The sequence below is a fragment of the Marmota marmota genome, unplaced genomic scaffold (assembly GCF_001458135.2).
Source record: "Marmota marmota marmota unplaced genomic scaffold, marMar, whole genome shotgun sequence".
Classification (NCBI taxonomy): Eukaryota; Metazoa; Chordata; class Mammalia; order Rodentia; family Sciuridae; genus Marmota; species Marmota marmota.
Window position 1 is genome coordinate 13,693,363 of NW_025999880.1, and position 23,034 is coordinate 13,716,396.

The following is a 23,034-nucleotide window of genomic DNA, read 5'->3' on the forward strand; positions in this document are numbered from 1 at the left end:
AACTAAGTAAGTAAATTACATAATAATATTTTCAAGACTACTAAGCTAGTAGTAGTAGCTAATACTACTAAGCAGTATTAAGGATTTCAATGCAGGAATTGGCATACCTTCATTAAAAATAGATATTTGCCAAACACAGAAGTATAAAGAAGGTCAAGGGTCATGTGTTTTCTCTCATGTGTGGACACTAGAGAGGAAAAAAGAAAAGAAAGATGGGAGTGAGGCTCATGAAAATCAAAAGGAGATCAGTAGAAAAGAGGAAAGGAACCAAGGGGTGAGAAGAAGGGAGAGAAGGGGGAAGTGCTGGGGAATGATATTGGCCAAAGTTTATTGTTACATTGTGTGCATGTATGAATATGTAGCAACAAATCCCAGCATTATGTACAACTATAATACACCAATAAAAAATGTGAAAAAGTTGGGCATGGTGGTACATGCCTGTAATTCCAGCAGTTCAGGAGCCCGAGGCAGGAGGATTGCAAGTTCAAGGCCAGCCTCAGCAATTTAGCAAGGCTCTAATCAACTTAGTGAGACCCAATCTCAAAATAAAAAATCAAAAGGGCTGGGGATATGGCTCAGTTTTAAATTGTCCCTGGGTTCAATCTCAGTATCCCCTTCCAGAAAATAGATATTTGAAATGATGGTTAAATAGTGTAGCTTGCAACGTTTACACTAAGTAAGCAGATCAGAACTGCCTATAACTTTTCATTAATCACAAAATTAAAATCTCTCTATTATTATTGTCAAGGAGGGAACACTTACATAGTATTTTTATCTGATTAAAGATAATTTAGGTTCTTTGCTGTGAAAGCCTGATTTTTATCCTTTGTCTGTGGTATCTAGATATGTGTGGGTCATTAACCCTATTAAGCTAACTAATGATGTTTTTAGTAAATATATTCTTTTTTCAGATGTAGAAGGCTTAAAAGAAGTGAGTATAAAGAGCTTCACATGATACTAAAAGTAGTCCTTTGAATTATCAAACCTCCTAGGCCCTCAGGGACAACTGCTTTTGTATTGCTGGTTTTAGTCACTTCTGCCTCAAACCTTACAAACCAGGTTTGGAGAAAACAAATGAGATAACTGCTTAATGGAGTAGACTTTTCATTATTTCTACTATGTAATACTTTGTTAGCTAATTATTTCATGTTAGCATATATATATTTTGCATTTATTTAAAAAAAAAAACACTAACCAATAAAAAAGAGCTCAAAAGAATATGCCAAACACTGTTCCCTAGTATTGGAAGGACAAAGATGAGTAAGACAGGTTCCTCTTCTTTAGGAACTTAGGGGCTCACAGAGGAGACAAGGCTAAGCTCAAACCATAATGCAGCAAGTACCCAGTGGATGACAAAGTGCTAAAGAGGTGCAGCAGAAGGGCCAGCTGTGAAGTCACAAACTGCATTCCTTTTTAACTAGTCATTTTTGTCCCCCTCCTCACTCCCTAGATATTCATTTATTTTATAAATATTTTAGTTTCTCAAATACTTGTGTCAGTTTTAAACCTGGAGGGCAACACAGATGAGCAAGACCCAGTCCAGGCTTTCACAGAGTTTGTATCAGAAGAAATGGGATACAAAAACAATTGAATTGAAAACAAATGAATATGGGCACTAAGAGGTATAAATTGTGTCTACAGCACAAAAGAGGAGAAAAGATTTCCAACTGTTTAAGGAAAATGTTCCTACGGCAGTGCTGTTTCAACAGGACCTCAAAGGGCCTCACTGGGAATCATCAGATAGGCATCTTAGGGAAAATATACAAAGCTTACAAAGGGAGAGTGGGAGAAAGGCAAAACACAGAAATGTGTTTGGGGAGTGCCATGGGCACCTGTAGGGCACAAGAGAGAGAATGGAACCCAACCTTCTAGGACTTTGAGTGCCAAGCAAAGGAGCTGTGGTGGGGAACCATCTGCAGTGCTCTAAAACAACCTTGAGTCTCCTCTCAGATTCACCTGGAGGACTTTGTAGAACTTGGTTCTGGATACCACCCTCATAGTTACTGATTCAGTCATTCTGGAGTAGGGCTGAGAATTTTGCATTCTTCAAAAGTTCCCAGGTAATACTGGTCTTTAAGAACCAATTCTAGACAGCCTAACTGGTGACTGTGTTCGGGATTGATTAGAAAGGGAGAGCCTAGAGTTGGAGACACCAGTCATGACAGTTCTACCCATCCAGGTGAAAAGTGAGGAACAAGCTGAAATCTGTGGAAGTAAGAGAGTCAACTCTAATCAGAATGGGTGTTTTCAAATAAAAATGCAGTTCCATGTTGTTTTTCATTGTCCCAGCACTACACAACCGAAGCAGTGACTTCATGGAGTATTAAGGTAATATGAAACCAAAATGAGTTTCCATTAGTATGATAGAAAGTACAACTCTGAATTAGTTCAAAGTCATGTATTAATTAGAGGAGTAACTGTCTTTCAAATGATTTGAAAGGTATCTTTTTCTTCTAGTATTAAACTGGGTTAGAAAAATAGAATAAAGGACTAGGGGTATAGCTCAGTGTTAAAGTGCTTGCTTAGCATGCACAAGGCCCTGGGTTCAATCCCCTGTACCACACACACACACACACACACACACACACACACATACACATGCACGTGTGAAAGAAAAACCAAATTAAGCCAGGAACATGAGAATATTCCCTTTAATTTAAAAAATTACATGCAGAAATTAATACTTGTAGCCCATAATCTTGAACTTGATAAAACTGTAAAAGGTCACATAATAATTATCCTACTGTCAGGAATGACTATCTCAAAACCTGTCAAGATATAAAGTTGTATATTTTATTTATGAAAGTGAGACTCAAGAGAAGAGTGGGCAGGGTTAAAAACTCTAAAAGTTCAAATATAAGTCCAAAGGTTTAGAATTTAAACAAAAACTAGGTATTCAATATTATCAATTCTGGATTCTATTTATTCATACTAATTAGATAGCTAATATCTAATCAAGGCAATATTTTCCTTTTACTTTTCCTAGAGATTTATCCTGCAATAAAATACAATCTATCGAAAGACGTACATTTGAACCACTACCTTTTTTGCGGTTTATGTAAGTTACAAGTATAACTTGATATTTGAAATTTTATAAACCCCCTTGCTACTCATGTGAAATTATGATTAAAAATTTACGTATCTAGCAAAGATAAGTATGAGAATTATTATACATGGATTGAAATGAGTCATTACAGAGCAGTGGTTCAATTAGTGTGATTTTACACACAGGTGACATTTTGGCATCTAGTGGCCAGACACCAGGGATGCTGTTAAACATCTACAATATACAGGACAAAACTCCACAACAAGAATTTTCCAGCCCAAAATGTCAATAGCATTGAAGTTGTGAAGCCCTGTTTTAGAGAAGTAAATATCACAAGTATTTTTTGAGCATTCACTGTTTTATAGCTAAGGCTCTGCATGTATAAACGCAGAAATATAAGTCATAAGTCAGGATCTTCCACAGCAAGATTTCTTTAGTGTGTGGAAAAAGTATTGAGGTTACATTTCATCATATATAAGTTAGAATCACTGCCAAATGATAAATGTTCTGAAAGAATATCTTTTTTCTTCTCCTTCTTCTTTGGCTTATCTTTTTTGTAGAAACCTTGGTTGCAATTTACTGACAGAACTGAGCTTTGGAACATTTCAGGCATGGCATGGACTGCAGTTTTTACACAAGTTGTAAGTGAAATAGAAGATACACGCATGTACAAAAAAACCCCCAAAACTATGTGTTAAAAACATTATACAGTTATTGGTTAGCTGTCTTAAGAAGTATGTCTTAAGATCCATTCATTCTTTTCAAATGAGGAAACTAAGGTACAGAGAGGCCAAGAGACTTGTAATTTATATAGGACATGCTCTGCTTTCCCTAGCACTGATCTCTGGCATAGATAATAGAAAGCATCATGCAAGCAACACCCAAATTAGCATTGCCATGGTCTTCTCAGTGATGATGCTCTGACATGTGAATTGTCCTTGAATTTCATTTTTGAGTTTAACTCTGATTCCATCTCACATTTAGAGTCCCTAACTGCTTAAATATATGCAACAGGGCTACAAAGAATGAAGTTTAGCATAAAGCCCTCCAGGGAGCACAGATGTAGGTGCTTTCTCAATGGAAAGCAGAAACGAATTCTTTTAAACCTCATTCAGGGGACCTCTCTCCCCAATCACCCAGAGCATTATTTTTCTAAAAATACCTGCCTCTGAAGTCATGAATTGTATGTAGGCAGTAGGAATCTTTGAGGTGTGAGAAAGATGATGTTTATGATATAGTGTAAAAAATATTTGTAAAGAAAATACATTGCTCTGACCTAATTACATATACTTTCTTTCCTGACTACCCTCAACAAGAAGTATGGGTTTTATTTCCTTTCAGCTCAAAAGGGAATTTTGTTTTTACTTATTTATTTGATTTGTTTTGTTTTTCGGTGCTGGGGATGGAACCCAGGGGCCTTGGGCATTCTAGCCAAGCACTCTGGCACTGAGCAACATATACCCCTAACCCTGAAAGGGATTTAAGACTCAAGGTGAAAGTTCTCCCCTCAACTCAATTTTGGAAAAAATTGCTCACCTGTCTCGTGGATCAGAAATCCAGGTTCACATGGTTCATTTTGGGTTCCATGAAGGGATGGTTATGGTATGCCTGGAGCTGGATTAACTTTTCCTTCAGATGCTCATTTATTGCAGCCACCTCCTCCCCTTCATCAATTTGCTGAAGCCTAACTTGGGGAAAGAATATGGAGGGTCTACTTTTCAAACAAAGCAGGGATGAGTTGTGGGTCAGAAAAGACTCATAATGGAGGAGGCACCAACTTATCTCTAGTTTCTGTGTTCATCTGAACAGAAAAAAGCATTTGCTTCATGATGAGAAATCAGAGCCAACTGGCAATGGACATTAACACTCATGCAGTGCGAATGGAGCTCTGCCTCTCAGACCAATTCATAGTTGCTTTCATAGATTGGCACAATGAGCCAGACAAGGTGCACAGCTGTGGTCCCAGCCATTTGGGAGGCTAAGACAGGAGTTCAAGGCCAATCTGGGCAACATAGTAAGACCTGTCTCTTAAAAAAGAAGAAAAGAGCTGGGCACAGTGACACACGCCTATAATCCCAGCAGCTAGGAGGCTGAGGCAGGTGGATTATGCATTTAAAGCCAGCCTCAGCAAGTTAGCAAAGTCCCTAAGTAACTCAGTGAGACCTTGTCTCTAAATAAAATACAAAAAAGAGCTGGGGGTATGGCTCAGTGGTTAAGTGCCCCTGAGTTCAATCCCCAGTACCAAAAAGAGAGAGAGAGAGAAAAAAAAAAAAGATTGGCGCAATGGTCACGATCCACCAAGTGTGTATTGGGAGCTGAGCACTTTTGTTTTGGGTAAAATTTTTCTAATAGATAAAGCCATTTTGCTTCAGGAAACACTTGCCATAGTGAGAGATAAGCCTCTTAAATTTCTTTCCAAAGGCAACTTGCCAAGGGAAGATGCCAGTAATTTTATGATCAATATGAATGTACTGGGGTGTTTATAAGTTAAAATACCAATTTTCTCTGAACTATAAAAGTTTGTACAGAGGTCTCAGCTGGTGTAGATATATCATGAATTGAATGGAACCTAAGTTCTGGGTCTCCTCCCTTGCTCAGGTCTCTTGTAAGGTTCTGATTGGGGCCCTCGCAATTTCTTTTTCTTTTTCTTTTTCCTTTCCTTTCCTTTTTTTTTTTTGGTTGGTACTGGGGATTGAACTCAGGGGCCCTCAACCACTGAGCCACATCCCCAGCCCTATTTTGTATTTTATTTAGAGACAGGGTCTCACTGAGTTGTGTAGTGCCTCTCCATTGCCAAGGCTGGCTTTGAACTCGCGATCTTCCTCCTTCAGCCTCTCAAGCCACTGAGATTACAGGCGTGTGACACCACACCCGGCCCTCCCAATTTCTATATACATAAATTTTGCATGTTTTTATCAGAGGTCATTTCCCAAATTAGATAAGTTTCAGGCCCCACAAAGTCTGGATTCACCTCTGGGTTCCATGTAATACAACCTGGTAAATCTCTCGAATAAGGCCTTTCTATTATTGACAAACACTGATGCAACAACTTAGCAGTATGTTAGACTATTTTGAACCTGAAAAAAGATGTGCCAAGAGCTTATTAGTAAAGTACCACTGTTTAAATGGTAGTAATAATCATATCTCTTCCAGATGAAATCAGAAATGAAACATATTATGGAAAACTAGTACTGGTTGATAATCCTAAATGTTAAGTATACTTTTTTCCCCCTGACTTTAAAGTGCTTCTACTTCATTCACCTACACAGGTCCAGACTGATGGCTTATTTTTAAAAAATTCTTTGAGTTACTTCATTGGTTCTAACAATACAAGCTCCATGAGTTTAGAAATTGAAGGACTCTACAAGGTAGAAAGGCAGGCTCTATTCGGATAGAGCACATTCACATGCTGACTTGTCTATGACACATCAATATTGTGCCAAGAACATAAACACAAAGAACGAATAAGAGGGAAATCCAAGATTTATCCCTGTTTTTTATTCCACTACTGAGAATATCCATGCGGTAGCTGTGTCCACACTATAAAAGCAAATTGAGCTACGGTCCCAGAAACACCCTATTGCTCCCCCATAGTCCACTAGCACCAGTTTCCTACGGACAGCTGTAGAGACACAAAAGTTTGCATGCTTCAGGGTACGGTCATCACTTTTTGGTTTGTACTGGAATCCTGGCAGCTTCTTTCAGATTCAGAGAGGCATAAACATTAAAGATGAAAAAAGAGCTCAGTTCTGTCCTTTGGGGTGAGTTAGGTTGGTTTAATTTGTAATGGTTCAAAAGTTTTGAGAGTCTCATATCCAGTAACTATTATACCTTTCTTCTCCCAGTTGCATCTTATTCTTCCCACCTGTGGACACAGGCATCTTCTCTTCTCTGCTCTTGGAACCTTAGTAATTCTTCCTCTGCCCATTACATTTATTTAATGCCTAATTTACTAGTTGTTTATTATGTTCCAGGCACTATATTAAGTATTTATGCAAATGAGATGGCATACCAAAAAGCCTTAGAATAGTGCTTGACACATGATAAATATTCAAAACATGTTATCTTATTTTCCCAAGAACTCTTGCAATGTTGATATTATTATTTCCCATTTTTCTGATGAAAAAGTTGAAATTCAGAAATCTTGCCTAGGTTCACACTGTTAGTAAGTGGCAAAATCACAAACTTTACAAATAATTTTCCATGCAGCATTTGTTTCCTTGTAATAGGAGCTGGCTGATAACAATTTGGCTCTTTGTGCATTGTATCTTGAAGTTGGCTTCTGACTTGCATAGGACTTTTGGAGCAGAGAGCTCTGTTTCCCTTTGAGAATTCTGCACTTCTAGAGCTATGGCCATACCACCTCTGGGCATCCCCAGGGTTCCTGTTCATTGGCCAGTGCATATTTGACATCATCACAGCCTTCTCTGGGCCCAGCCCATTCTAGATGCCTTAACATGTTCTTTCATTTAATCTTCAGACTGCCTGGTGTGAGGAAAATGCTACTAATAAGGCTCACAGATGTTTGTGACTCAAGTCACTTCAGTAGAAAGTGACAGAGTCAGAATTCAAACCCAGGTCTGCCTGATTCCAGGGTCCTTGCTGCTTCTTCTGTTCCTCACTGCCAGGGAGTCTTCTTCAAGGATCTTCTCAGCACTTTCAGATACAGGCTTGCCATTTCAGATTCCTTTAGACTTTGCCTTTAGAAAGGACTGACGTGGTGCAGTCGGAGGTCTTGTATTGAGGAGCTTCATGTGGGCAGTCATTTTCTTATGGCTCATGGACCTATGTAGATGAACAAAGGAAAGGGGTTACTCCATCCCCAAGTACTTCAAACATGCTGGAACAGGGTGAGGGCTACTCTGCTTATTTCTTTGACTACCTTCCTCAAAGGAACCAGTTTCCCTGCCTGCCTTGTGATTCTAGCATAGATAGATAGTGTTGGAGTTTGTCCTATTTTAAGTTTGTTTTGACTGCCTGCTTTGGACGTATTTTCAGCTAAAGCTGTTAGGATTTCAGTACATTCAGGACAGTGATGACGCTTCAGTCCTCAATTCATCTCTGTCTCCTCAGTTAATAGAAAGGAAACATAGCCCATCTGTCTGGACCTGTATAGAAGAATTTGGGGGAAAAAAAAATAACAGGTAAGAAATGTTCCCTTATTTTGTGAGCTTACCTTTATTCTGTCCCATTGTTCCTACAGCAAAAGGCTTGAGCAAACATATTTGAGTTTTCCTTTTCCAATAAGGTATGTTTTTAAAATCACTTAAAACTGTACTTCTCAAGCTGGGCATAGAGATGCACATCTGTAATCCCAGTTACTTGGGAAGAGCCTACAGCAAGAAAATCGCAAGTTCAAGGCCAGCCTTAGCAACTTAGTGAGACCCTATCTCAAAATAAAATAAAAAGGGCTAGAAGCTGAGTGCAGGGGTTCATGCCTGTAATCCCAACAGCCCAGGAGGTTGAGGCAGGAGGATTGCAAGTTCAAAGCCAGCCTCAACAATTTAGTGAGGCTGTAAGCAACTGAGCAAAATCCTGTCTCAAAAATTAAAAGGGCTGGATGTGTAGTTTAATGGTTAAGCACCCCTGGGTTCAATTCCTGGTTCAAAAAAAAGTGGTGGCAGGGACAGGCTGGAGATGTGGCTTTAGTGGTAGAACACTCCTGGGTTCAATCCCCGGTAACACAAAACAAACATACAAACAGGCAATGCATCTCAAACTTTGCCTCTGAGACAGTCTTTAAGGCAAAAAAAAAAAAAAAAAAAAAAAAAATTAGCCACTGGTACTCCCACAAAAGTATCAAAAAGGCAATGGATGAGGAGTCAGTGCACCTTAGTTTATCTATAAAATCAGGGAATTGAGGGATAAATGGAAATGATCTCTAGTGAAGTGTCCACTCTGAATCTACAAATGTTCATATTTTTGGTTCATGAAAAAGAGTCACTATAGCATGTTCCAGCTTCCCCCTCACTCTCTCCATTGCACAGGCACAACCTTAATGAAGAAAATGATGCTCTAATACAGGAGGAAAAAAATAGGATAATCTAGATTGTGGCTTCATGTTTTAATTTCACTAGGGACAAAGACCCCAGTGTCAGTTGTAGAAGGGCTGTCTGTTGAGAGGAAATGCTGAGATGAAGGGCACAAAGCCATGTGCGAACTGCTAAAAAAGAGAGAAGCACTGAAGAACTGAGATCATTTTAAAGGAAAGATAATAACAAACTTTGCTACATTCTTCTGGCTACAGATTGCTTTACAGTCATTCTTAAAGGCTAGTGGAAAGGGAACAGGAGGAGATAGAGGTGTAGGAGCTTACTTTTACAGAACACACCAGCCATCTTACAGGTTTTAATGCCCCCACTCATGGCAGAGAATGTTTAAAGCCCAAGTTTGGGAACAAACCTGTGTCATTCAAATTTTTTTTGTCTTCATAACATCACAACTAGTGTTATAAATTGGGCAAGTTAATGAGACTGAAAAATATCTGGAAAAATGCACTAGGCAAGAACAAGCTATGTGGCTGCTGGCTTCACCAGTTAGTCACTTTGACCTTAGTCATGGAAGAGTATGAAATGTCACTCCTCTTTATTCCATCTACTGACATGATTAGGCTTATAGCAGTTGGTGTTCTATACATTAAAATATGGTTCTTTTCCCTCCTCTTGCTTACTACAGGCTGTGTTCTTACATTAACTGTACAGAAAGAGGGAGCAGAATAAGCCGACCCCATGTACATTTCAACCCAGGCCCTGTGCCTGCTCTGTCTTGTGAATGGGGAAACATGGAAATAAGAAAATTGATATAACACACCACAAAAAAGCAACATTACAAAGCACAATTCAGGATATTCAATGCATTCATAAGGTTGTGCAACAATCGCCGTTATCTACCTGAACGTTTCCATCACTCCAAAAGGAAACATGGTTCCAGTTAGCTATCACTTTCTCTTTCTTTCTCCCCACAGTCCCTGGCATTCACTACTTTCTGTCCTTCTGGATTTGCCTATACTGGACATTTCACATAGACAAGTTATATTGTAATGGCCTTTTATATCTGGCTTTCACATGGTTTATTGTTTCCTAGGTTCACCCTTGTAACAGTTATCAGTACTTTCTACAGCTGAATAATATCCCATTGTATAGATGTACCATTATATCAATTCATCTAAACATTAATTAATGAATATTTGGGATGTTTCTACTTTGAGGCTATTATGAATAATGCCAGTTTTTGTGTAGACACATGTTTTTAATTCTAGGGTACATACCTAGGAAGGGAATTCTAGGGTGCATACCTAGGAAGGGAATTGGTGGGTCATGTGGTAACTATAGTTAACTTTTTTGAGGAATTCCCAGACCGTTTTCCACAGTGGCTTCACCATTTTACATTCCCAGCTACAAAGTATGAGGGTTCAGGTTTCTCTGTATTTTTGTCAACACTTGTTATTATCTGTCTTATTTTTATTTAAAGCCTTATATTAAGGAACAATGCTTAACCAGTCTTTCTCTTCATAACATTATGAGTATAAAGTAGTATCTTGTGGTTTTAATTTGCATTTTCCTAATGACTTGAGAAACTGAGCATTCTCTTCATGAGCATGTTGGCCTTTACATATCTTATTTGAAGAAATGTTTATTCATGACTTTCCCCATTTTAAAATTGAGTTGTCTTTTTTTTTCTGAGTTATAGGAGTTCTTTATACATTTTGGGTATTCTGTGTATTATCAGCTATATGATCTATAAATATTTTATCCCCTTCTATAAGTTGTCATTTCACCTTCTTAATAGTGTCCTTCAAAGCATAAAAGTTTTAAATTTTGATACAATCTAATTTACCTAATTTTTCCACTGGTTATTTATACTTTTGGTGACATATCTGAGAAACTTTTAACCTAAAACAAGGTCGTGAGCATTTACTCCTATATTTTATCCTAAGAGTTTTTTCTGTTGTTGTTGTTGTTGTTTTGGGGTACTGGGTATTGAGCTCAGGGGCACTCAACCACTAAACCACCCCCCAGCCCTATTTTGAATTTTTTTTTAGAGACAGGGTCTCACTGAATTGTTTAGCACCTCGCTGTTGCTGAGGCTGGCTTTGAACTCATGATCCTCCTGCTTCAGCCTCCTGAGCCATTGGGATTACAGGGTGCACCACCGCACCCAGCTGGGCTATTTTTCAAAGCTATCACTGAGCTAGAGAGTGAGGAATGGAAGAACAACACAAATCTCACTGTTCGTATAGAAATTCAGCTGTTTTTCTGGAATAAATGCTTCTTAGTTTGCTGTAAGCCTTTGATTAAATTTCCAGAACACTGGAAAAAGTGATTTTGACCATTTTGCCATTTTGTTGTTGTTGTTGCCTTTGTGGAGGGATGTATTTTCAGATATCCTTACTCCACCAATTTTCACTGATGTCACCTATAAAAAGGTTTTAAATCTCTACAGTCTCAGTTCTGTGGGCTAATTATTTAATCATGGAAAATAATTAGGGAAAAGAAGTAAAAGTATAATTCTCATAGACTTTTCCAGATGAGCAGATGAAGTTTATCGAGGCATTTCTGAATTTAGTTCTCTCAAAGCTAAGGTTAAAGTAACATCTGTCTTCTGTCTTAAACCCCCCCCTTTTTTTTTCTTTATATGGGCTTTGGGGTCAGAAATGAGTTCAAATTCCAGCTTTGCTTCTTACTAGTTTGGTGGCCCTAGGACAAGTTATATAACCTCTCTGTGCCTCAGTTTCTTCATTTGTAAAATGGGGTCATGATAACATTTACCACATAAGCTTATTATGAGGATTAAATATGAAATGCTGATCATAGATGCCTGGCAGCCTAATAGATGTTAGCTGCAATAATTATTCTTAAAAACTATAAGTAAATAGCAGAAAGATCAGTAGAGTAGAAGGGAGAGAACAGGGGGAAGGAGAAGAGGGGGAACAGGGAGTACTAGGGACCGAATTAGAGCAAATTATATTACATGCTTTTATAATTATGTTAAAATGAATCCTAAAATGTTATGAATAATTATAAAGAAACAACTAAAAAAATGTTCTAGCCAGGTTCAGTAAGACATTCCTATAAACTCCAGTAGCTCTGGAGTCTGAGGCAGGAGGATCACAAGTTCAAAGCCAGCCTTAGCAACTTAGTGAGGCTGTATCTCAAAACATAAAAAGGGCTAGAGATATGGCTCAGTGGTTAAGTTCCCCTGGGTACTATTTCTGGTGACCCCCCAAAAAGTGTTCTGTAGGAATGCACTAATGATTCTTGAGTAGAGTTAAGCTAAAGTCAGATTTTCTTTTTCTTTTTTCCTATTTCTTTTGTCTTTTTGTTTTCTGTTTGCTTGCTTTAATGAATTGAAGAAATATCTTTCAGTATTTTAAAGTAAACATTTGCATAAAAATAAATTTACACTGGGAGGCTGAGGCAAGAGGACTGCAAGTTTGAGGCAAGCTTCAGCAGTTTCAAGGCCAGCCTGGGCAACTTATCAAGACCCTGTCTCAAAATAAAAAATAAGAAGAGCTGGGTATATAGCTCACTAGTAGAGTACCCCTAGTTCAATCCTGCATACAAAAAAAAAAAAAGTTTATTTCTGGTGTTTGGCACATTCCTATAGTCCCAGCTACTCCAGAGGCTATGGCAGGAGAATCACTTGAGCCCAGGAGTTCAAGGCCACCCTGAGCAACATAGTGAGATCCCATCTCAAAAAGAGAGAATTTATTCATTTTATTTACATGTAAACATAATGTTATTTATTTATTCAACAAACATTTACTAATACCTAGAAAATTTGCGGCACTATACCCGGCACGGGAATGACAATGATAGTAAAATGAGCTCCCTGCCCTCTCCCTGCCAGGAGACTGACAAGTCAGCAGGTGCTATGGGCAAAGGCTCTGAAGTGATAGAAAAATACCAGTGACAGTAGGTGCTGGGAGCATGACTTCTACCAGTTCCATTGCTTAGCTTTATCCCCTTTCCTTTGACTTCCAAGCCAAGGAATTGGTTCTATATTTTTTCTTAACTAAGTGAATTAGACCATGAAATGTTTTAAATTTCTAAAAATGAAAGACAAACACCTTGAAATATGGAAGGCACTAAAAATACTGTTTCCTATAGGGCAAGGGCTTCCTACTAGTATAGTTACTTCTAGGGTTTTTGACCTGAAAATTCTTTGCCATATTTTTTTCTTTGTGTTCACTTTTTTTCCCCTCCTTTTTTCTTTTTCTTTCTCTTTTCCACTTGATCTTCTAGAGAGCTGGATAATTCCCAAATAAAAAAGTGCCTTATGAAATTCTAAGGGTGATTTATATATAAAGACAAAATATTTTTTAAACATATAAGTTCTTTATAAAAAAGTAGTCTCATGCATGTTGAAAATATAATTTTAATTCCATTGCATGTTTCAGAATTCTCAGTCGTAATCCTCTGACAACTGTTGAAGATTCATATCTTTTTAAATTGCCAGCATTAAAATATCTGTAAGTATTACAACAATTTTAAACTCAAGATATGATTTCTGCTCTTCTTGTTTACTTCATCAAAGGGTTAAGTATTTTGTATTAATACTAAAAAGTCATAATTTTAATTTTAATTAGTTACTGGAGAAAAATGTTATGGTAAAGAAGAGTTAAGGAAGGATATATCATGGGGCAAGACAGCCATCAGAAGAAGGCAGCCATATTAAAGAACACTTACAGATATGGAACATGTAAACACATGTAAGAATATATTATTTATCCCAGAAAGCACAGAGGAATACGTGTATATTATTTTTAAAAAAGAAAAAAAGAGGGGCTTGGGTTGTAGCTCAGTGGTAGAGCGCTTGCCTTGCATGCGTGAGGCACTGGGTTCGATCCTCGACACAACATAAAAATATATAAATTCAGATATTGTGTCCATCTACATCTAAAAAAAAGAAAGAAATGATGCAATATGAAAATAAGAAGTAAGATGATGGTTTAAAAAAGATGTAAGTTCTATGTTTCAATGCCAAGATCATTATTTGATGGTGCAAATAGTAAACTTACGTATCTTCAATAAGAGCTTTATGGAATTATCTTCTATGCGAAATAAACTCTTAAGGCAGCTTGTTTTATGAGAAGCCAAAATAGAAAGGTTATCACATGTCCTTGAAATATTTTTTCAAGTATAGAATATTTATTGGGGTTCATCATGAATATCTTGGCTTTCTCTTTCAGAGACATGGGAACAACTCAAGTATCACTTTCGACAATTGAGAATATCCTCCTGATGACTCTTGAATTGGAAAAACTGTAAGTTTTTTTTTTTCTTAGATTTATTTTACTTGATATTTTTTAGGTCTCTTTTCATATCTTGAATTTAAAATTATTTTAATACATTATTTTCTTAACTTTATTGAGGTATAATTTTCATGTAATAAAATTCACACTGTAAGCATACAGTTTGATGTATAGTAATGTAGTTACCACCACCTGATGATATAGAACATTTGTCATTCCCAAAATAGCCCCTTACATCGCTTTATATTCATCCACTCCTCCCACCACCAGCCCCTACAAACCACCAAATCTTTTATCTTTCCCTATAGTTTAAAATTTTCCAGAATGTCTTATAAATAAAATCATCTAGTAGTAGATTTTTAGCTTCTTTCACTTAGCATAATTCTTAGCATATCTACTATCAGAATAGAAGAGTTGCAGTTTCTCCATGTCTTCATCTAATCCTTGTTTCAAGTTATTCCTTGTTTCAAGGAATAATATTTTTTTAGCCTTTCTACTAGTAGGAATGTAGTGGTATCTCATTGTGGTTTTAATTTGCATTTCTTTAATAGCTGATGATATTTAATATCTATTTTTATGCACGTTTCTTCTCTTTATGCTTTTACATGTTCAAAGTGTCCAGATTTGGCCAATGTGATCTCTATTGTTGTTTAACCACACAATGTGAGTTAAACTAAGCTATTTTTTATGCCCAGAATAATGTCTACCATTTACCACTCTCAAGCGGAATTGAGATATGGACTCCAGTAGTTGGAGACTTATTCAGATCCTTCTTAGAATTCTATCTTCCTGTGCACTCCTAACCCAGAGCAAGATTTTAAGTTGAAAGGAGATGTTTTTACTGTCACCCAATTCTAATTTCCTTTTTATTTAGGCCTTCCATACCCACTGCCATGCTTTCCTTTCTGGTGGGCATCTCCCTCCTCCTTCCTATATATTTACAGTATTCAAGAGCCACATGCCAGGCACCATGGCACATGTCTGCTCAGGAGGCTGAGGCAAGAGGATCATGAGTTCAAAGCCAGCCTCAGCAACTTAGCAAGGCCCTAAGCAATTTAGTCAGACCCTGTCTCAAAAAATAAAAAGGACTGAGAACACGGCTCAGTGGTTAAGCACTTTTGGATCCAATCCCTGGTACAAAAATAATAATTAGAAAAGCAGTTTACCATTGGTTTCTATCCAACTTGTCCAGGCTATATGTATCAAGAACTCCTTTCTACACTGTCCTGTGGTAGCCTTGGACTGTTCTTCTACTACTCAAGTAACTCCTTTTCCATTAACTTAATCCTCTGTGTTTCTATTTATAGGATCTTACCTAGCCATTTGGCCTGCTGCCTCTGCCAGTTTAAAAATAATATTGAAGTTGTCTGCAAGACAGTGAAGCTGCGATGTGACAGTGCATGTCGGACAAACAATGCACGTTGCCGTGAGTCTGAATTGCCTGATGAGAAATGTTTTAACTTTTGTTTTGTTATTCAACTTTTAACTGGTGATCATAGATTTTTCAAACTAATGATGAAACTGCTTTATTTTTATTTATTTGTCTAGAATTCAACTCCCTAAATTTCTGGATTGCTCTCTTGCTCAAAGTGAGGTTTTCAGCTATAATTTAATAATATAGCTATTCCATATGCCTAAGGATGAAGAGAAAGGAATAGAAGGGAGAAGGAATAATATTAATGGCCACACATGGTGTCCTGTGCTTTCTGCTTGGTACTTTGTTTTCCAGTGATAACTTATTCATATAGTACAATGCAGTTAGTAAGCTGTTTTTTTTTATACACTAGGTCTCAAGTGTCCTCTGCCTTATAGGGCAGGCATCAATCTATTTTGTTCTGTTTGTGCAACTTTATAAAAGAGAATAAATATTTTATTTGAAGTCTAGGAGTTTCTGATTCTATAATAAGAAATTGCACCTAGACCATCCAACTCTGAACTTCTCTTAATCTCAAACTTTTCTATCCTCAGGTAATTCATGTGCTTTCAAATGTTTTTCTGTGTATTAGGTTTATTAGCACTAATTTCATGACTTTCAAAATGTGGTTGCTTTCATATCCAAATAGCTCAAATATAGGTCTCTACCAGTGATCTTGGGCAAATTATAACTAATAGCACTTTGCTACTTACATGCATATAACTTATTTTTCAAAATGATTTTTCACCAGTTACATTATTTCCTTTTTCCCCAGAGGTGAGCAGAACAAGTATTTTTCATCTTCATTTACAGATAAGGAAAACAAGATGGGAGGTGTCAAGTGCTATAGCCTTGAACCCAGGTCTTCTGTACCCAATTCTAACCCACATTCCTCTTTTGTCTCCAACCTTACCTCCTCCTTGACTCTCACCACACAAAAAAATACTTTTAGCTCTCCTGGGAAAGAAACCAGCTATTGCTGGGTATGATGGACTGTAATCCCAGTGGCTTGGGAGGCTGAGGCAGGAGGATTGTAAATTCAAAGCCAGCCTCAGTAACTTAGTGAGGCCCTAAGCAATTTTGTGAGACCATGTCTCAAAATAAAAAAAATAAAAAAGACCTGGGGGTGTGGCTCAATGGTTAAGTGCCCCTGGGTTCAAATCCCAGGTACCAAAAAAAAAGGAAAAAAAAAAATCCAGCTACACAATGGTACACTTGACCTCATTTAGCTAGAAGCTTTGGATGATTCCCAGAGCTAGAATTGCTAGTTTTCACATCTAATATGAAAACAGGGAAGGCTTCTGACAAAAATATCTTTTCCATTACTGTACTTCAGAACCTCAAGTATTGTTTATCCAGAAAATGCTGTTATTCTGTCGATTTATTGCACATTCAGTATTGGCATAGAACCAGGCAAATTAAAAAATCTTTTAACTCACATCCCAGATCCCTGCCTTAATTTAGGGAAAGAACCAGTATGGATATAGTGGGGTGTTTTTTTTTGTGTGTGTGTAGAGGCATCTGTTATGGAGCCTAAGATGTATGGGAACAGGGGCCAGGTGAAGGAACTGGGTGAGTAGGTGGAAAGGACATGTTCAGATGAGGGAGGATGTGTTAACAGAAAGAGCGGAGCCTGTGCTTTAGCATCTTGGTTCTTATTCTCCTTGGAAGAATGTCCTTTGTCATGATCATCTGTGATGTGAAGGAACATGACACACTGAAGAGGTGGATAGAGGAAGCCTTGTGCCCCCTCTGTATCTGAGTGGGGACAGCATGGGGTATGTAAATGTAAGGAGACACAGCTGATCTGTAGAGAATCTCTCAGAGCCCATGAATATTTCTCTTCTAGTCTTGGGCTTTTATTGAGTATTGGGCAATTGGCTGTCCTAAACAGAGTTCTTATACACAGTATGGAATATTCTGAGTTAAGTAGCACTTTGTCAATAAAGATGTCTTTTTTTTTCTTTGTGTTGTTGCCATTTCATAGGTTTAATTATGAAATTATTTTTCTTTCTTCTAAATGACACTTAAATGTTTGGCTGGAATGTATGGCTGTGGACTGACAAAAAGCTGTCCATCAGTCTTCTGTTATCAAAAGTAGTCTCTTCTTTTTTGACAGTTCAAGATGCATCTGTAGGGAATGCAGAAGGATCATTCATGAAGGTGTTACAGGCCCGGAAGAAGAACACTAGCACTGAGCTTTCTATTGAGCCTGAAAAGCCAGCTTCAGATAAAAATGGTGTCACCTTTTCGGGATTCTTAAATGAACAGCTAGACTTCAATGATGAAAGTGATGTTATAAGTGCATTAAATTACATATTGCCATATTTCTCAGAGGGAAATCTAGAAGACGTAGAGTCAACATTATTACCATTCATTAAACTGCTTTTTTCAAACGTACAAGATGGAGGTAATGCCATGGAATATTTGAAGAACAATACAAAGAACTCCTCTCTTTCAACTGCATCCAACAATTCAACTTATAAAAACAAATTAAAGGAGCTTCATTTTCTGGAAAATTTGTTAGATGCAGAAATTCAGGAAAAAATTGATGAGGTGAAAAAAAAAGAAAAAACTGCCATGCTTATGCAATCTAGGCTTTTAGGTCCCAAATTTAAACGCCAAATCTTTCAAAAGAAATTGGAAACTGCCCAACCACAGGAAAACAGCCTAGCAGAGATTGAGAGTACAAAGAAAAGGCTGCGGAGAGTAAACAGAGTCATCAAGGGGCCGAAGGGCATACGGAAAAGACACCTCAATGAAATGAGAAAACAGAGTATGGGAAGGAAACAGAGTGCCTGGGCACTTGCAGAGAATGTTGCCCAAGAAGGCAGGCTCAGGAGACCAATCCCAAGGGAACTAGAGCAGCTTCACAAGGTACAGAGGAGGCCCAGGAAGTTAGGGGGAAACTCCCTCCTGGACGCTTCATTTACAAATGAACATAAGGCAGCAGTCTCTTCTTTTTTGAAAATACTCCTTGGGCAAATCTCCCACCTCCTCCATTTCAAAATTACAGCCTGAGATTAGAAACAAAGCAAAAGACTTAACCTACACCCTTTTTGTTTTAGAAGATGCAAATGCTCGAGTTAAAAGCCTGAAGGCTGATAAACCAGTCATACGTTCCAAAAAGACTCACAGCTTTCATAAAACTTACCCTCTTGCAGCCCACAGAATACCCAAGGCCAAAGTGAGTCGAAAGTTCAGAAAGGATAATTTGCACAATAGACTGATGCTTGCAAAGAGGCCCCCATTCTCTGCAATAAGGAGCCTCATAAATTCCCCCCCACGAGGGGCCTTTTCATCTTTAGGAGACCTGAATTCTCAGGAGAATCCTTTCTCAGGATTATATGCTCTTTCAGAACCTATAGAAAGTGTTCCTGCAGAAAACAATACTGCAAAAATTCCTTCTGAAGGAACTATTTTTGAAGCAAACATTACTGTGTTGGATGAACCCACCTCTGAAAATGCAACCTATGAAAACGCTGCTGCAGAGGCTGTAGATTCTGCTGTGACTCCTTTCAACATAATGCCAACTGTTCAACAAACCAATGAGACACAATGGGAATACCTCAACGCAAACACTGACTCACAACCCAAGCCTGAAGACTTATCCTACCCATTGACGGCATCCCCAGGTGATCAGTTTGAAATTCAGCTAAACCAGCAACTTCGGTCCCTCATTCCCAACAATGACGTGAGAAGGCTCATTTCTCATGTTATTCGGACTTTGAAATTGGACTGCTCTGAACCCTATGTGCAACTGGCCTGTGCCAAGCTCATCTCCAGAACAGGCCTCCTGATGAAGCTTCTCAGTGAGCAGCAAGAAATCAAGGTGTCCAAGGCCGAATGGGATACGGACCAGTGGAAAACTGAGAACTATATCAATGAGAGCACAGAAGCCCAGGGTGATAACAAAGAGCATGAGGAGACAAGTGAGGTGAGGGAAACTATTGAGCAAGAAGCCCAGACTTTTTCATCATTTAGGGTATACAATTGAAGCATTCAAGCGGGAAGACCAGGGGCTTCTAGTCCACATCTTGTCTTGGCCACATAACTTTGCCCAAGACAGTGATCCCCATTTTGTTCCATTAGAGAATAAAGTGGACTTAACACACAAGATAAACAAATAATAGGAAAAAAATGTGTGATAATAAGATGTAACATATTAAATTTGGTGTGTTCTTTAAGAAACTGCCAGCTATTCACCTGGAAGAATGGAAATTTTGAATAGTTAACTTTCATCCTTTCCAGTCTCTTTTTTACTTAATAAAAATTATTCTTTTTCTTTCTTTTAGCTCACAAAAGGAGTCCCGGGATATGGTTATAACAACAAACTCATCTTGGCAATATCTGTGACTGTAGTGGGGATGATTTTGATTATAATTTTCTGTGTGATTGAGGTAAGGACAACAATCAATTCAGGTTTCCAGAATACATCTTATCATTGTAATAGATTTAGAACGTATACCCTGAAAATCAAAGTTCCTTCCCCACCTACTACTTGACATTTCTCTTCAGTCACTAACACTGAGTTATGCTTTGTTCTTTTATTGAAAAATATATTCTAGGGATTTTTATTTATTTTTTTTTATTTTACTTTTTGGTACCAGGGATTGAACCCAGGGGTGTTTGAACATTGAGCCACATCTCCAGCCCTTTTTTGTATTTTACTTAGAGACAGGGTCTCACTGAGTTGCTTAGTACCTCGATAAATTGATGAGGCTGGCTTTGAACTCACAATCCTTTTGCCTCAGCCTCCCAAGCAGCTGGGATTATAAGTGTGCTTCACAGTGCCCAGCCCCAGAGACTTTTAAAGGAACTTCATTTCCAGGGAATCTTTGAGAAATTGAAACCAAGAGAACAAGCTATAATTTCTTAAGAAATTAAGACTAATATGGCCAGAGATGTCATCGTAGCAAAATTTGTCCAACCCAAAACCATGTCCACAATTTGTTACTCTCATTTTTGTAAAGTTTTGATGTACTTTCATTCTACCACTGATTTCTTTCCTTGTTACTGAAATGACAAGAGATGACTTCACTCTCAAGCAGCAGTCATTACCCTGGGGTAAAAGGAGAGGGCTAAAAGATCAAAGTGCTATATGTAGACTCAGTGGATCCACACAGCTTCCTCCTCCTCCAGTGTGTGAGGTATTGTCTAAGTAGGTGTTCAGTTAAAGCACTGCAGCTAAATTCTCATCAGGCTACTCCAGAGCAGGTCCTAGTGATAATAGTATATTCCTGGCTCTGGCTTCTGTTTACCTTCTGTTTGCTTACATGATGGTTTATTACTTTTCTCAATAGGCAGGTTTAGAATATTAAGAGTCATTTAATAAGCTGACAATCTTGATTCTACCCTCCCAATTCAACCATCCAACTTAGCTAGTTTGCCTTTTCTACTGTAATAGCAGTCCTCCATTCCAGCCAGAGCAGCCTCTCCATATACCCGTCACACCATGCTCATTCCTTGCCTATCTAAAATTCCCTTACTTTGCCATGTCTGTGGAAGTTTTATGAATCTGTCAAAAACCAATTCAAGTTCATCTTTCTTTACAAAGCCTTCTCTGAATACCCCAGTTCTCCTGGACCTATGCCAACTATGAGATTTGTTTCCATTTCTTGAGGTGATTGTGAAGCTTTGTCCCTCCCCTCATAATTTAAATTTTTGGTAAACAATTTTTTAAAAGATGACTATAGGAGAGAGAAACACCAACATCTCTGTTCCATTAATGGAGTGGAACAGAGATATATAAGGATCAGATGGCTCAGACTTGAATAGAAACCTGACTGAGTATATTACATATCTACAGAAAAATAGGTCCAGGCCAGGAGTGATGGCACACACCTATACTGCCAGTGACTTAGGAGTCTGAAGCAGGGAGATGGCAAATTTGAGGCCAGTCTGGGCAACTTAGCAAGACCCTTTCTCAAAATAAAAAAATGAAAGGGCTGAGTAGCTAGAGTAGGCTGGGTTCAATCCCCAGTACCAAAAAAAGAAAAGAAAAATATATCTACAGGAGAGCTGGTCAGTAGTAAAAGCACAGAAAAGACAAGAAAGAAACTGGTTTGAGGGCTGGGGTTGTGGCTCAGTGGTAGCGTCCTCGCCTAGCATGCATGAGGCACTGGGTTCGAACCTCAGCACCACATAAAAATAAAGACAATAAAGTCCATCAACAATAAAAAATATTAAAAAAAAAAGAAACTGGTTTGAATAGTGCCCATCCTAACATTTTGCGAGAGTAGCAATGGATCCCTGGGCAGGTGTGGAGTCAGTTTCACTGGCCGGACAACCCCTGGCCAGGAGAGGAGATGAATGGATCTATCTACCTTAGCCCTTTTGTTCTAATTCTATTCTCACCAAGTAGCTTTCCAGTTGGGCTTAAGTATGCCTCAGAGGCCTCTCTACAGAGAAGCAATTCCCTTGTGGTGTAGACAGATGTTCTGTTTGTGGAGCAGAAGTATTTCTTACTATCAGGTCATTTTCTGGCAATCTGTGTTGGGGTCAGTCCTGTAGCATCTATAAGGTGAGACTTCTTGGAAGAAAAGAAATAAGTTCTCTCTTAGTGAAGACAGAGTCAAATTTTGAGCCTAAGGGGGTGCTTACACATGGGGTCAGTTTGCAAAAAGCCTCTGGGAAGATTATCACTGGCCATTGCACAGATGGTATGATCTGCATCTCTGGGTGGCATGTGGCCTTTCTTGAAATTTCTGTAAAATTTTATACTGATTTAAATTTGTTTATACAGCTGGGTATCATGGTGCATGGCTATAATCCAGTGACTCAGGAGGCCAAGGCAGGAGGATCACAAGTTCAAAGCTTGCCTCAGTTAATTTAGTGAGGCCCTAAGCAACTTAGTGAGACTGTGTCTCAAAATAAAACATAAAAAGGGCTTGGAGTATGGCCAGTGATTAAATGCACCTGGGTTCTATCCCTGGCCCAAAACAAATTTGTATGTACAATTCAATCTTATATTCGTGTTTATTTATATTTTTATTATTTCCTCTCCCCAATTAGATGATGAGCTCTAGGAAGACAAGGGAGGATGTAGTAGTAGATACTACTATAGTGGACAATATGGTGTTCAAAAGAAAAGAGATGAGATATTATGTCAATTCCACAATGAGGAATCATGTAAATCCAGTATCTGAAGTAGCATACAGAGTCTAGCAATAGAGAGACTCAAGTGATCCTAAGACGTTTGCATATATTTATATGCATGCATGTTATGTGTTAAGAATCAAACCCAGGGCCTTGGATATGCTTTGCCACTAAGCTACACTCTCAGCCCCTGAGACTTTTTATTTATTTATTTATTTTTAA

General features: G+C 38.2%; 1 protein-coding gene, 1 long non-coding RNA gene and 1 other non-coding gene across 3 annotated transcripts in view; 2 read left to right on the top strand and 1 right to left on the bottom strand.

Annotated features, from left to right (window-relative positions):
• The first annotated feature begins 544 nt into the window (after nucleotides 1-544).
• LOC107150495 (leucine-rich repeat-containing protein 37A3-like) overlaps nucleotides 545-23,034 on the top strand; it is a 35,698-nt gene continuing 13,208 nt past the window's right edge. The window contains 10 exon segments of the mRNA XM_048789853.1: nucleotides 545-3,058; nucleotides 3,607-3,687; nucleotides 8,120-8,190; nucleotides 13,446-13,517; nucleotides 14,238-14,312; nucleotides 15,608-15,726; nucleotides 17,834-18,683; nucleotides 18,685-19,651; nucleotides 20,010-20,114; nucleotides 20,168-20,171. Of these exon segments, the coding sequence (XP_048645810.1) occupies nucleotides 3,658-3,687; nucleotides 8,120-8,190; nucleotides 13,446-13,517; nucleotides 14,238-14,312; nucleotides 15,608-15,726; nucleotides 17,834-18,683; nucleotides 18,685-19,651; nucleotides 20,010-20,114; nucleotides 20,168-20,171 (2,293 nt within the window). The 5' untranslated portion in view covers nucleotides 545-3,058; nucleotides 3,607-3,657.
• Nucleotides 6,340-8,469, bottom strand: LOC125612373. The gene is made up of 2 exons (XR_007342731.1): nucleotides 8,223-8,469; nucleotides 6,340-7,831 (listed from the first exon to the last, which is right to left on the bottom strand). It is a non-coding gene; the product is annotated as an uncharacterized LOC125612373 (long non-coding RNA).
• On the top strand, nucleotides 9,700-9,831 carry LOC125613099. Its single transcript, XR_007343595.1, has one exon. It is a non-coding gene; the product is annotated as a small nucleolar RNA SNORA51 (small nucleolar RNA).